The following is a 12,324-nucleotide window of genomic DNA, read 5'->3' on the forward strand; positions in this document are numbered from 1 at the left end:
GTGTAATTAAATCTCAAGCTTGTTTATAAATAACTCCCTCACAATTTCACTGTAGCTGTATAAAGAGAGATTTGCATTTCTATAGCACCTTTCATGACCTCGGGAATTCCCAAAGCACTTTCAGCCAATGAAGCACAACTGAAGTGTAATGCCGTGGTTACAGCCAAACAACTGCCCTGATCCTGAAAATTTAATTTTACAAGTGTGGAGTCTCAGTCCTAAAAAATATCATTAGTGTTGGAGATTTACCTATTTCTTTCCATTGCTTATATCCCTCTTAATCCCATCTGTTTATTCCTGTCTTCGTTGAAAAGGCATGGGGCAGGATTCTCCAATCTTGTCCATACCCGTCCCACTGCCAGCGAGAATGGAGAATTGGGCACTCAGCCAAAACTCCAACCGATGCAGCGGAACCAGAGAATCCCAGCCGGGGGATAAGGTCGGAGATTTTTGACGATGATGTTCCATGCCTGTTCTCGTATGCTACAGATTCTCTGGAGAGTGCATCATGCTGCGTTAGATACCTTATCACAAATCAAAAGCCCTCAAACTCCAGCTTTCAACCAACAAAATTCCTTCACCACTGACTGTAACTTAACGGCAAATCATTTTAGCTGATTTGATTAGAATGAATATTAGTCAGGCCATTGGGGGAAATCATCCCCCCCCCCGCCCCCCCACCAACAACTCTTAAAAATGCTTTTTAAACATCCATCTGAGAAGGCCGTTCAGCCCTTCAAACTTTTGATTTGATTTATTATTGTCACATGTATTAACATACAGTGAGAAGTATTGTTTCTCGCACTCTGCACAGACAAAGCATACCATTCATAAAGAAGGAACCGAGAGAGTGAGTGTAGGATATGGCGTTACAGTCATAGCTAGGGTGTAAAGAAAGATCAACTTAATGCAAGGTGGGTCCATTCGAAAGTCTGACAGCAGCAAGGAAGAAGCTGTTCTTGAGTCGGTTGATACGTGACCTCAGACTTTTGTGTCTTTTTACCAACAGTTGAAGGTGGAAGAGAGAATGTCCGGGGTGTGTGGGGTCCTTAATTATGCTGGCTGCTTTGCTGAGGCAGTGGGAAGTCTAGACAGAGTCAATGGATGGGAGGCTGGTTTGCGTGATGGACTGGGCTGCATTCTCGAACTTATCTCTGCCGTTCAAATAGATCACGACTGTTCCTTAGTTTGACATCTCATCTGATGGATCATCCCTCTGACAGTGTAGAACTCCCTCAGTATTGCATGTTGCAATAAACTCTTTGCGTGGAACTTGAACCCTCTGATTGAGAGGTGAGAATATTACCCATGAAACATGGCCGGCAGTTAGGATACATCACGTAAAAACTCCCACTCTGGCATGCCTGCCAGTGATTAGTGCTGCCACTTGCTAATAATGCCATCGTACTTCCCTCAACACCTGTTTACGGTTTTATGACAAACAGCAGTTTCTCAATAACACCATTTGCTGAAGAAAAACGAAAAAAAAATCATCTATTTTAATTTTTTCTTTCAGAAGTCTGCCTCACTTTGGGAAGCCTGGATTCTTACAGTGTCCTCAGTGCCTGACCCATCACTGGAAGTCACTGAGCACCAGCCCTGGTCAAGGTGGGTGATGCAGACTGCAAGGTTGTTCTCTAATACAGATGGCATGGAAGGATTGACACTAATACCAACAAACGCACATAACAAACATACACACACACACACACACACACACACACACACACACACATTCTCTCTCTCACTCTGTCAGTCATGGGCTATGTACATTTGAGGACTTGGTGATAAATTATAACTTTTACGATTTCTGGAATTCCTTATGCTGAGGTTATTATAAAAGACACTTAAAATCCTTCAATTTGTACTTATAACGTGCCTTTTAACTTAATTTTTAAAACCCCCTGGCGTTTCACAGAAGCATAGTTAGCAATTAACATTGAAACAGGTGTCAAAGGGTTTCAGGTGCAACTTAAAGAAAGAGGAAGCAGTGCAGAGGTGTAAGGAAGGAATTACAGAACCTCAGGCTGAGACAGCTGAAGGCACAAGGTTGATCCCTGAAGAGAAGAGCTTGTCGTATGCGGATTGGTTGAGGATTCTGGGTCTGTACTCGTTGGAGTTTAGAAGGATGGCGGGGGGGGGATCTTATTGAAACTTACAGGATACTGCGAGGGCCTAGATAGAGTGGACGTGGAGAGGATGTTTCCATTAGTAGGAAATCTAGAACCAGAGGGCGCAACCTCAGGATAAAGGGGCAATCCTTTAAAACAGAGATGAGGAGGAATTTCTTCAGCCAGAGAGTGGTGAACCCGTGGAACTTTTTGCCGGAGAAGGCTGTGGAGACCAGGTCATTGAGTGTCTTTAAGACAGAGATAGATAGGTTCTTGATTAATAAGGGGGTCGGGGTTATGGGGGAAAGGCAGGAGAATGGGGATGAGAAAAATATCAGCCATGGTTGAATGATGGAGCACACTTGATGGGCCGAGTGGCCTAATTCTGCTCCTTGTCTTCTGGTCCTATGGCATTGCTGTCACTGGTGGTAAGAAAAGAACAAGGATGAGTACATGGGATTTAATGGGATTGAGAGTTATAGATAGGGCTGGTGGATAGGGATATGATCAGTGCAACTCGTGGGCTGAAGGGCCTATTTGTGCTGTAGTGTTCTATGTTAAGTAGGTGCTGGACTTGGCCATTTGGCCCTTCAAACCCTCTCCACCATTCAATGCAATCAAGGCCAACCTTCTCCTGCAACACCACACTGTCCCACATACCATGGTTCCATTTGTACTAAAACTCCCGTCATTCTCTGTCATGAATATATTCAGTGAGCACCTATAGCGCTCAGGTAGTGAATTCAACTCCGAGTGAAACAATATCAACTCATTTCAGCCCTAAATAACCAATCCCTTATTCTGGAACTGTGATCCCACAGTTCAAATTTATGAAACTACTGATGTCTTTGTAACCAATCGCTTCACTTTAAGAGTTGTAAAGCCTCACCAAAAAGGCATGTGTGCAAACGGGGCCTCCAGACTTCCTGGCACCATGCTCACAAAAACCCCTGCATGAAACTAGAACCATTTTCCATCTCAACACATATATACAAATATAAAAAGTCATATATCATTCTTAAAACCTCCCTGCAAAAAATGAAAAGACATCTTTAAGAGGCATTTTGTTTTCCAGTACAATCTCCTCTTGTCACTGTCTCTACCTTATACAGATTTTACTCAGTAATATTTACATTCCTGTACTTAAATATTTGCATTTGATAAAACATCTGCTGTTGTATGTTTTCCTGCTGTGTGAATGATATTCCAATTTTATGGTTATGGCATAAATCTCCTCATCTAAAGATTTGATTTGATTTATTATTGTCACATGCATTAACATACAGTGAAAAGTATTGTTTCTTGCACACTATACAGACAAAGCATACCGTTCATAGAATGGAAAGGAGAGGGTGCAGAATGTAGTGTTACAGTCAGAGCTAGGTTGTAGAGAAAGATCAACTTAATGCGTGGTAGATTCATTCAAAAGTCTGACAGCAGCAGGGAAGAAGCTGTTCTTGAATCAGATGGGTGGGGTCCTTAATTATACTGGCTGCTTTGCCGAGGCAACGGGAAGTGTAGACAAAGTCAATGGACGGGAGGCTGTTTTGTGTGATGGACCGGGCTACGTTCACGACATTTTGTAGGGCAGATCAGGAGCCCAGACCAAGCTGTGATACAACCAGAAAGAATGCTTTCTATGGTGCATCTGTAAAGATTGGTGACAGTCGTAGCTGACATGCCAAATTTCCTTAGCTTCCTGAGAAAGTAGAGGTGTTGTGAGCTTTCTTAACTATAGTGTCGGTATGGGGGGGGACCAGGACAGGTTGTTGGTGATCTGGACACCTAAAAACTTGAAGCTCTCGACCATTTCTACTTCATCCCCGTTGATGTAGACAGGGAAATGTTCTTTGCTAAAATGGTTAAAGAATTATGGACCACATAATTAACAGTCATTGCAGAGTTGTTGGATATGTAGACTTCAAAATATTGTTGATTCAACACCAAGCTCCAAGTCTGTTTGGGCCACACAGTGGTTAGCTGTCTCACAGCACCAGGAACCTGGGTTCAATTCCGGCTTAGGTTCACAGTCTGCGTGGAGCCTGTGCATTTTCCCCGTGTCTGTGTGGATTTCCTCTGGGTGCTCCGGTTTCCTCTCTCAGTCCAAAGATGTGTGGGTTACCATGTGGGGAGTGGACATGCTAAATGAAAGGGGGCACAGGTTCAAGGTGAGGGGGGAAAGTTTAAGGGAGATGTGTGGAAAGTTTTTCACACAGAGTGGTGGGTACCTGGGACACACTGCCAGGGGATTTGGTGGAAGGCACATTAGCAACATCTAAGAGGTATCAGGATGTGTACATGAATAGGGAGGGAATAGAGGGATACAGACCAAGTAAAGGCAAAAGTTTTTTTTTAGTTAAGGCACCATGATAGGCATGGGCTTGGAGGGCCGAAGGGCCTGTTCCTGTGCCGTACTTTCCTTTGTTCTTTGAAATGCAAGTTCCTTTTTACTCCATCTTCCTGCTAACGTGTCACATCACACGCCATCTTTTTGCCTTTTGATGCAATTAGTGACGGATCTTAGCTTGGTGTAAACATATCCATTCCTTTCTCGATTTGCAGCAGATCCCATTGAACAACACAGGAAGAGACTGAGAGATTGGTTCAGTCACATTCCCAACGAGGAGATGCAGTTTGGCTCTTTCTCCATGGAAAAGTGGCACCTGGATCCCTTGATTGCTGAAAGCTCCCCTGAGGAGAACCGGGAACTCACGGCAAGATTGGGAGTCTACTGTCACGTTGAACCTAAAAAATCCCAGATCATCAAGGCCGACAACATGTTTGCAACTGCCTCGGATGAGTCCCCTGTGAAGACGGTGCTGTTGTATGGGATGGTGGGAATGGGGAAGAGTACAGTGGTTAGTAAACTTGTCCTGGATTGGTGTGACGGGAAGCTCAACCAATTCGATATCATCCTGCCCTTCTCCTGTGAAGATCTGTCCTCCCAAAATCAGCCCACGTCTCTGAATAAGCTAATCACTCGGAAGTACACCCAGCTGAAAACCATCGTGCCTCACATCGGGTCAGGAAAACAAGGAAACGTTCTCTTGGTTTTCTCCGACCTGGAGCAACTCAAGCTTGACTTCCGAATCTCGAAGACCGAGCTGTGCAATGATCCCAATGAGCCTCTGCCGCCCAGCAGCCTGCTGGTCAACCTGCTCCGAAAATACCTGCTCCCGGATACCAACATCCTGGTCACCACCAGGCCTTCGGCAGTGGATTCAATCCCGTCCAGGTATGTCGACAGGTACGCCCGCCTCTGTGGCTTCGCTGATGTGGAGCAGCAGTATCGGTACTTTAAGAATCGACTAAACATGACTGGGGACCTTCGTGCCAATGAGAATTTGATGGAGATGCTATACAGGAATTTACAGAGACACAGCCAACTTACAACCGACTGTTTCCTGCCATCTTATTGTTGGATCATCTGTGCAACCTTGCATTTCCTCCATTTCACCACCACTAACATGCCCATTCAGACACTAACCGGCCTGTATACCAGCTTCCTGAGACTGAACTTTGGTGGCCAACTTCTAGACGCCAGCCACCAACAGAACATCTCGACCCTGCGTTACATTGCTAAGACAGTGGGCAAATTAGCCTACGAGGGGACAGAAAAGAAGAAAATGCTCTTCAGCGAAGAAGACCTGCAGCGATGTTTTGAGTTGGACGCAAAGACGGAGGAAGAGTTGAACCGGTTAACTGCCTTTCAGGTTGACATGTTGGGGTTTTTTATGTCTCCCACGGCTCAGCCTGACTCCGAGCCACTCCTCCGCTTTACTGTCCCTGCAATGCAGGAGTACTTGGCCGCCCTGTATGTCGTTCTAGGAGAGAAGAAAAGTGTCTTGGAGAGAGTGGGAATTGCGGTGTCCGACACCATTGGAAAATCCAGTGAGGATGTGATGGCGATTTTAGCCATCATCTCCAAATTTGTGCCGTTCAGAATTCTGACGCTCGTGAGGCTGGTGAATATTTTCCCACGGATCTTCAAGAAGATCAGTGCCAAAAGCAAGAAGGGCATCGCAAACACCATGGTCTTTGAAATGTTCAGGCAGGACGATGAGTTCAACAGCGATGTGCTGGAGCAAATCAACATGAGCATTCTTGGTGAAGAGTTTAGCAGCACAGCAAGGGGTAAAAAAGCAGCCACCCAGTGCTTTGAGATCTTCCCAGCATTCATGGCCGGATTACTGGCCCAGAATAACCGCCTCCTACTGGAGGAACTCGGCTGTACAATAAAGAACATAACCGTGCGTGAGATAGCCAACAATCTGAAGAAGAATCTCAGCAATGTCGCCCACAAGCAGTTCCCTCCCTCTGAGCTCATGGACCTCATGCTGTTTTTGTACGAGTTACAGAATGAGACCTTTGCCGGGGAGATTTGCAAGTCCTTCCAGCGCTTGAACTTATCTCAAGTTAAGATGACTCCTTTGAAGTGTTTTGTCATTGCTTCAGTGGTGAACGCATCCAGCCACCCAATTGAAGAGATGAACCTCAGTTTGTGCAACTTAAATGATGAGTGTTTGAAAATCCTCCGGCCAGTTCTCCTCAGGTGCAGGGATTTAAAGTAAGGTTTTTTTTTTGGTTCTATTTTCTGCTTTGCTTTTCCATTAGTTTTTTTTTTCTCTTCCACCCCCTTTATCTCCTTTTGCTTCTCTTTTCAGATAATGACCCAGTTCTCTTTTGGCAGTCACTGTTGATTCTGCCTCCGCCATAAGGAAAGGCTGAGTGACTTGAGGGAAGAAGGTTAAGAGGTGACTTAATAGAGGCATATGAGATGATCAGAGGATTAGATAGGATGGACAGTGTGAACCTTTTTCCACGGATGGTGATGGCTAGTACGAGGGGACATAGCTTTAAATTGAGGGGTGATAGATATAGGACAGTTGTGAGAGGTTAATTCTTAACTCAGAGAGTAGTAAGGGCGTGGAATGCCCTACCTGCAACAATAGTGGACTCGCCAACATTCAGGGCATTTAAAGGGTCATTGGATAAACATATGGAATAGTGTAGGTTAGATGGGCTTTAGATTGGTTTCACAGGTCGGCACAACATCGAGGGCCAAAGGGCCTGTACTGCGCTGTAATGTTCTATGTTCTATCATTTCAGGCAGTGGATTGAAGATCCTTAATCAGAATCCTACAGTGCAGAAGGAGGACATTTGGCCCTTTGAGTCTGCACCGATCACAATCCCACCTAGACCCTATCCTCATAACCCCATTCACCCTAGCTATTCCCTCTAACACTAAAGGGCAATTTAGTGTGGCCAATCCACCTAACCCGCACATTTTTGGACTGTGGGAGGAAACCCACGTAGATACGGGGAGAACGTGCAAACTCCACACAGGCAGTGACCCAAGCGTGGAATTGAACCCGCGTCCCTGGCGCCGTGAGGCAGCAGTGCTAACCACCGTGCCGCCTAACGGAAGGTTTTCCTCCTTTTGTTATTTTGCCAATCACCACCTTTGGTTGTCAATCCGCCGGCATATGGGAGCAGTGACTGTATCTGCATTTCCAGTCAAATTTGTTGGTAACTCATGAGGAGAAAACGTATCCTGCATCAGAAAACAAATTCCCTCTTGCTGGAGTTTTACCGGCATGCCCACCCTGGAATCGGAGCGGGTGAGGCTCGCGGAACGGCATTCTCCATTGGCCACAGGCAGGCGCGACGGTGAAATTCAGTCTCCATTGTGACTGGGACGTATTCAGATTGTTGCTTTGACAGGGGCAGGATTAAAGTATTCACCCACCCGATTGTAAAGTTGCCGCTGTAATTGCCAATATTGTGAATGGAAGAGGCGGGGTTTGAATAGCTCCTTCCTAATCCTTTTTTAATAGATTTCCACATCTAGGGACAGTAACATGTTTGAAAATTCGCTTAATTTGTTTTCGACACCATCTTAAGTACCCCTGCCGACATTCAGAATAATGCACGTTAACCCTGCTGTACAAACCCTACTGTAGATAGTTCAATAACAAATCCAGACTTGTGAAGACATCAACTTCAGATTTTTCTTCTCCTTTCTAACTCAGTCAAACGTGATGGCCGGAATTCTCCGACCTCAGCCATGGCTGAGATTCTCCAGTCCCTCCTCTGTGACCACAGTTTTGGCTGAGCGCCAAATTCTCCATTCACGCCGGCAGCAGTAGCACAGTGCACGAGACTGGAGAATTTGGGCCAATGTCTCTCTCACTCCATTTTGGTTCCTTGCTCTATCCCCGCTGAATGCAACTTTTACTGCGACCAATTGGTTTTGATAGTTTTACTGCATTGAATGGAATGGACCAAACAAAGAGTTTGGAATAATGAGAAGTGATCTGACTCTGAGAGGGTGAGGCAGGATTTAGGACTGAGATGAGGAGAACTTTCTTCACTCAAAGGGTTGTGAATCTTGGGGTTTCTCTATCTTAGATGTTCAGTTGTTGAGTATATTCAGGACTGGGGATTGATAAATTCTTGGAATGAAGGGATATGGTGCTCAGGTAGGAACATGGTGTACAAGATCAACCATGATCTAACTGGATGGCAGAGTAGGTTTGAGAGGTGTGTGACGTGGGCTGGTCCTATTCTTCTGTTTAGCGAACAGAGATGTGACGTCCTTATTTATTACACCCTTAAAATGTGGCGTTGTTGTAAACTCTGTGATTAAAAGTTTCCAAAGCTTCTCTTAGCAGCAGTCGCCTAAGTCTTTTGAACACAAAGAAGGAAGGGAACATTTTTGAGAATATAATTTAAACAAATCCTTTCCTGATTTATAGGGTTCCTATTGAAATCAGAAGCAATGTTAATAATACCTACCCTTACACTGGAGCTGAGTTGGAATGATTTGCACTAAACGTTGATGGGATAAATGTTCATGATTTCCTCAGCTCAATATTAATGGAGACAGATATCCAACTTTCATTTATATAGCTCCTTTCACAACCTCCAAGCGGTTGTTTTTACATCCAATGAAGAACTTTCTTGAATTGTAGTCATTATTGCAACATGGGAACCAATTTGTGCTCAGTATGTTCTCCCAAACTCTTTACTGGTTCATTTTATTCAATGCATTAAACACTGAAACCCATCAGTCATTATAAAGGTTGCATTTATTAGTCATGAGACATCTTTCTCCCTTCAAATTATGTTTCCACTGATAAAGATAAGGAAAAGCTAGCTAAGCAAATGTGGGGGAATGGAATATGCTGATAGAATCCTTACAGTGCAGAAGGAGACCCTTCAGGCCATCGAGTCTGCACCAGGAACAATGCCACCCAGCCTCTATCCCCGTAGCTCCACACATTCACCATGGCTAATCCCCCTAACCTACACATCTTGGGGCACTAAGGGGCAATTTATCATGGCCAGTCCTCTTAACTGACACATCTTTGGGGTGTGGGAGGGAACAGGAGCACCCAGAGGAATCCCATGCAGACACGGGGAGAACATGCAAACTCCACACACACAGTAACCTAAAGCCGGAATCAAACCTGGGCCCCGGTGCTGTGAGGCAGCAGTGCTAACCACCATGCCACCTGTAGGCTGAAATGAAGATTGATGGGTGGAGGCTTGCGTACAGCATAATAGCCAGTTAGTCCACTTGGGCTGAATGTTCCAGTGCTGTAGAAGCAATATAGCAACTTTGCCTTCCTCATTTCCCTCGGCAGTGTTGCACCCTGGCCTGGTCCTGTTCGCTGATCCTCCACCGGTGGGCACTCGATATCTGACCACTGGTGCCAAAACCCTCTATCAATCCTGACTGTCCGTTGGCCCATTGGTCACGTGGATAAATGACAAGAGTGTAGTTGAGAGCAGCAAGAGTCAAAGAGCAGGAAATCGCTATGGAGAAAAATCAAACTCCTGGAACTTTGGTTCCACTGATTCACGAATGGAGCCTCTGTTGCCAGGCAACACTTTCCTTGGGTTTGAGGTTCCACATTTATACAAAAATAAAACTTTCTCTTCTTTTTTTTTGCAGTTTCCAGTTTAATAACCTGGGGCTTGCTGCCTGGCAGGAAGTCAGTAATCTGTTAATGGATCCAAACTGTACAGTCCAGAAATTGTGGTAAGAAAAATCCTTTGCTCAAAGAAAACCCACTGAGGTTCACTCTTACAATATACTTTGAAAAGCTGTTGCCAAAACTGAGAAGCTTCTAAAGGCTTACCCGACCTTTCCACCTTCAGAAGTGTTCACACTCAAGGAGCCAATGAGCAAATTTCACAAGGAGAAAGTTTGGCACAACTTGAGATGTGACTTTCAACAACAGAACAGGAACAGAAAGAAACCAACTCACTGAGCAAAAAACTCCAGTTATAAATAAAGCTGAGTATTTCAGTGTAATCGGGTGTGTGTTTCTGGCTCACTGTATAGTCTTGGGTTGCTCACTCTCTCCCCCTCACCCACTGCGGGAGTGGCTGACAGTGTGTGAGGGTGAGTGAGAACCCTGATACTGGAAGGGAGTGAGGCTTACAGACACATTCCTGCAGCTGCCCTTCCCTTGAGCACCCTCTCTGCCAACCCCAACCTCTCCCTGTGTGTGCCCTCTCTGCCAACCCCTCCCCCCAGTGTGCCCTCTCTGCCAACCCCAAACTCTCCCCTCAGCACACCCTCTGCCAACCCCAACCTCTCCCTGTGTGTGCCCTCTCTGCCAACCCTACCCCCCATGTGCCCTCTGTGTGAACCACCCTCCCCTGTGCATCCTCTCTGCCAACCTCCCTCACCTCACACACCCTCTGCCAACCTCCCAATGCGCCCTCTCTGCCAACCACCCTCCCCTGTGCATCATCTCTGCCAATGCCCTTCCTTCACATGCTCTCGCCGCCAAGCCCTCCCCCCATGTGCTCTCCCCAACCCCTCTCCCAGGTGCCCTCTCTGCCAACTCCTCCACCCACACGCCCTCTCCGCCAACCTCTCCGTCATGCATTCTCTCTGCCAAACCCCCCCCCACCCCTCACCTCCACGCACCCTCCCAAGGGAACTGTTTGCCACTGGTGCTTCTTGCTCCTACAGTCAGAGGTTGTTTCTGTCCTATATTTGCTTCTGAGAGACTAATGAGTGTGGGGGAGAGAGAGAGAGAGCCTATGATTGGTGGAACAACTCCAGACAGACAGGGTCTCTCATTCAGACTTTCCTATTCGACCATCATTTTGAAAACCGTTTCAAGAGCCGCAATCGGCTGCCTCTCCGCACATTGGACAAGACTGATGTCACAGCTCACAGGATCAACACAGTATCCACCACCTTAAACATTCACTCCCTCCACCACAGACACACAGTGGCAGCCGGGTGTACCGTCTACAAGATGCACTGCAAGAACCTACCAAGAACTTCCTTAAACATCAAGTCCCAGACCTGCAATCTCTCCCACCCAAAAGGACAAGGGTGGCAGATACATGGTAACACAGCCACCTGTAAGTTTCCCACCCAGTCACACACCATCCTGACTTGGCAATGTATCAGCTTTTCCTTCACTGTCACTGGGTCAAAATTGTGGAACTCCCTCCCTAACAGCACTGTGGGTGTACCTACACCTTGGGGACTGCAGTGGCAGCTCACCACCACCTTCTCAAGGGGCAATTAGGCATGCGTAATAAATGCTGGTCTGGCTAGTGGCCTACAGTCCAAGGATAAATAATATTCAAGGTGATGATGTTGCTGTTTCAATTTTCTGGTTCTTTTCCCTTTAAGGCATCAAATCTTAGCTGTTAAAGTAAAGATGAAGTCCCTGGTGTCCATTTTTGGACACAGTGAGATATCTGATAAGATTATTAATCATTTTCGGACAGCACCTGATCCCTGTGAGATCCTACACTGGATCCCATCCCTTGAGGAGGTTGCAGAGAAATGTTCCTGAATTTTAGCGATGGGTTTTTTATCTCAAATGTATTTGCCCCTCCTGTGTTTGGGGTGGGGTGGAAGATTGGGGGTGAAGATTAAAGGGAGGAGGATCTGAAGAGAAAATGTTTAGCTGTGATGCTCCAGTGGTGATGAATGTGGGGTTGGCTTTTGTTTTATTCATTTGTGGGACATGGGCATCGCTGGCTGGGCCAGCATTTATTGTCCATCCCTAGTTGCCCTTGAACTGAGTGGCTTGCTAGGCTATTTCAGAGGGCAGTTGAGCGTCAATCACATTGCTGTGGGTCTGGAGTCACATGTAGGCCAGACCAGGTAAGGACAGCAGATTTCCTTCACTAAAGGACGTTAGTGAACCAGATGGGTTTTTCTGACAT

General features: G+C 46.0%; 1 protein-coding gene across 7 annotated transcripts in view; it reads left to right on the forward strand.

Annotated features, from left to right (window-relative positions):
* Positions 1–12,324, forward strand: part of nlrx1 (NLR family member X1) — a 53,235-nt gene that overhangs the window by 28,218 nt on the left and 12,693 nt on the right. For 5 of the 7 annotated variants that reach the window (XM_080214752.1, XM_080214748.1, XM_080214750.1 and 2 more), the window contains exons 4-6: positions 1,517–1,608; positions 4,674–6,678; positions 10,073–10,159. In XM_080214752.1, coding sequence (XP_080070878.1) covers positions 1,517–1,608; positions 4,674–6,678; positions 10,073–10,159 — 2,184 coding nt within the window. Of the gene's footprint in view, positions 1–1,516; positions 1,609–4,673; positions 6,679–10,072; positions 10,160–10,278; positions 10,469–12,324 lie in introns of those variants that run through there. The other 2 variants (XM_080214755.1, XM_080214754.1) reach the window with 2 other exon arrangements.

This window comes from Carcharhinus amblyrhynchos, chromosome 29 (assembly GCF_965287045.1).
Source record: "Carcharhinus amblyrhynchos chromosome 29, sCarAmb.v2.hapA, whole genome shotgun sequence".
Classification (NCBI taxonomy): Eukaryota; Metazoa; Chordata; class Chondrichthyes; order Carcharhiniformes; family Carcharhinidae; genus Carcharhinus; species Carcharhinus amblyrhynchos.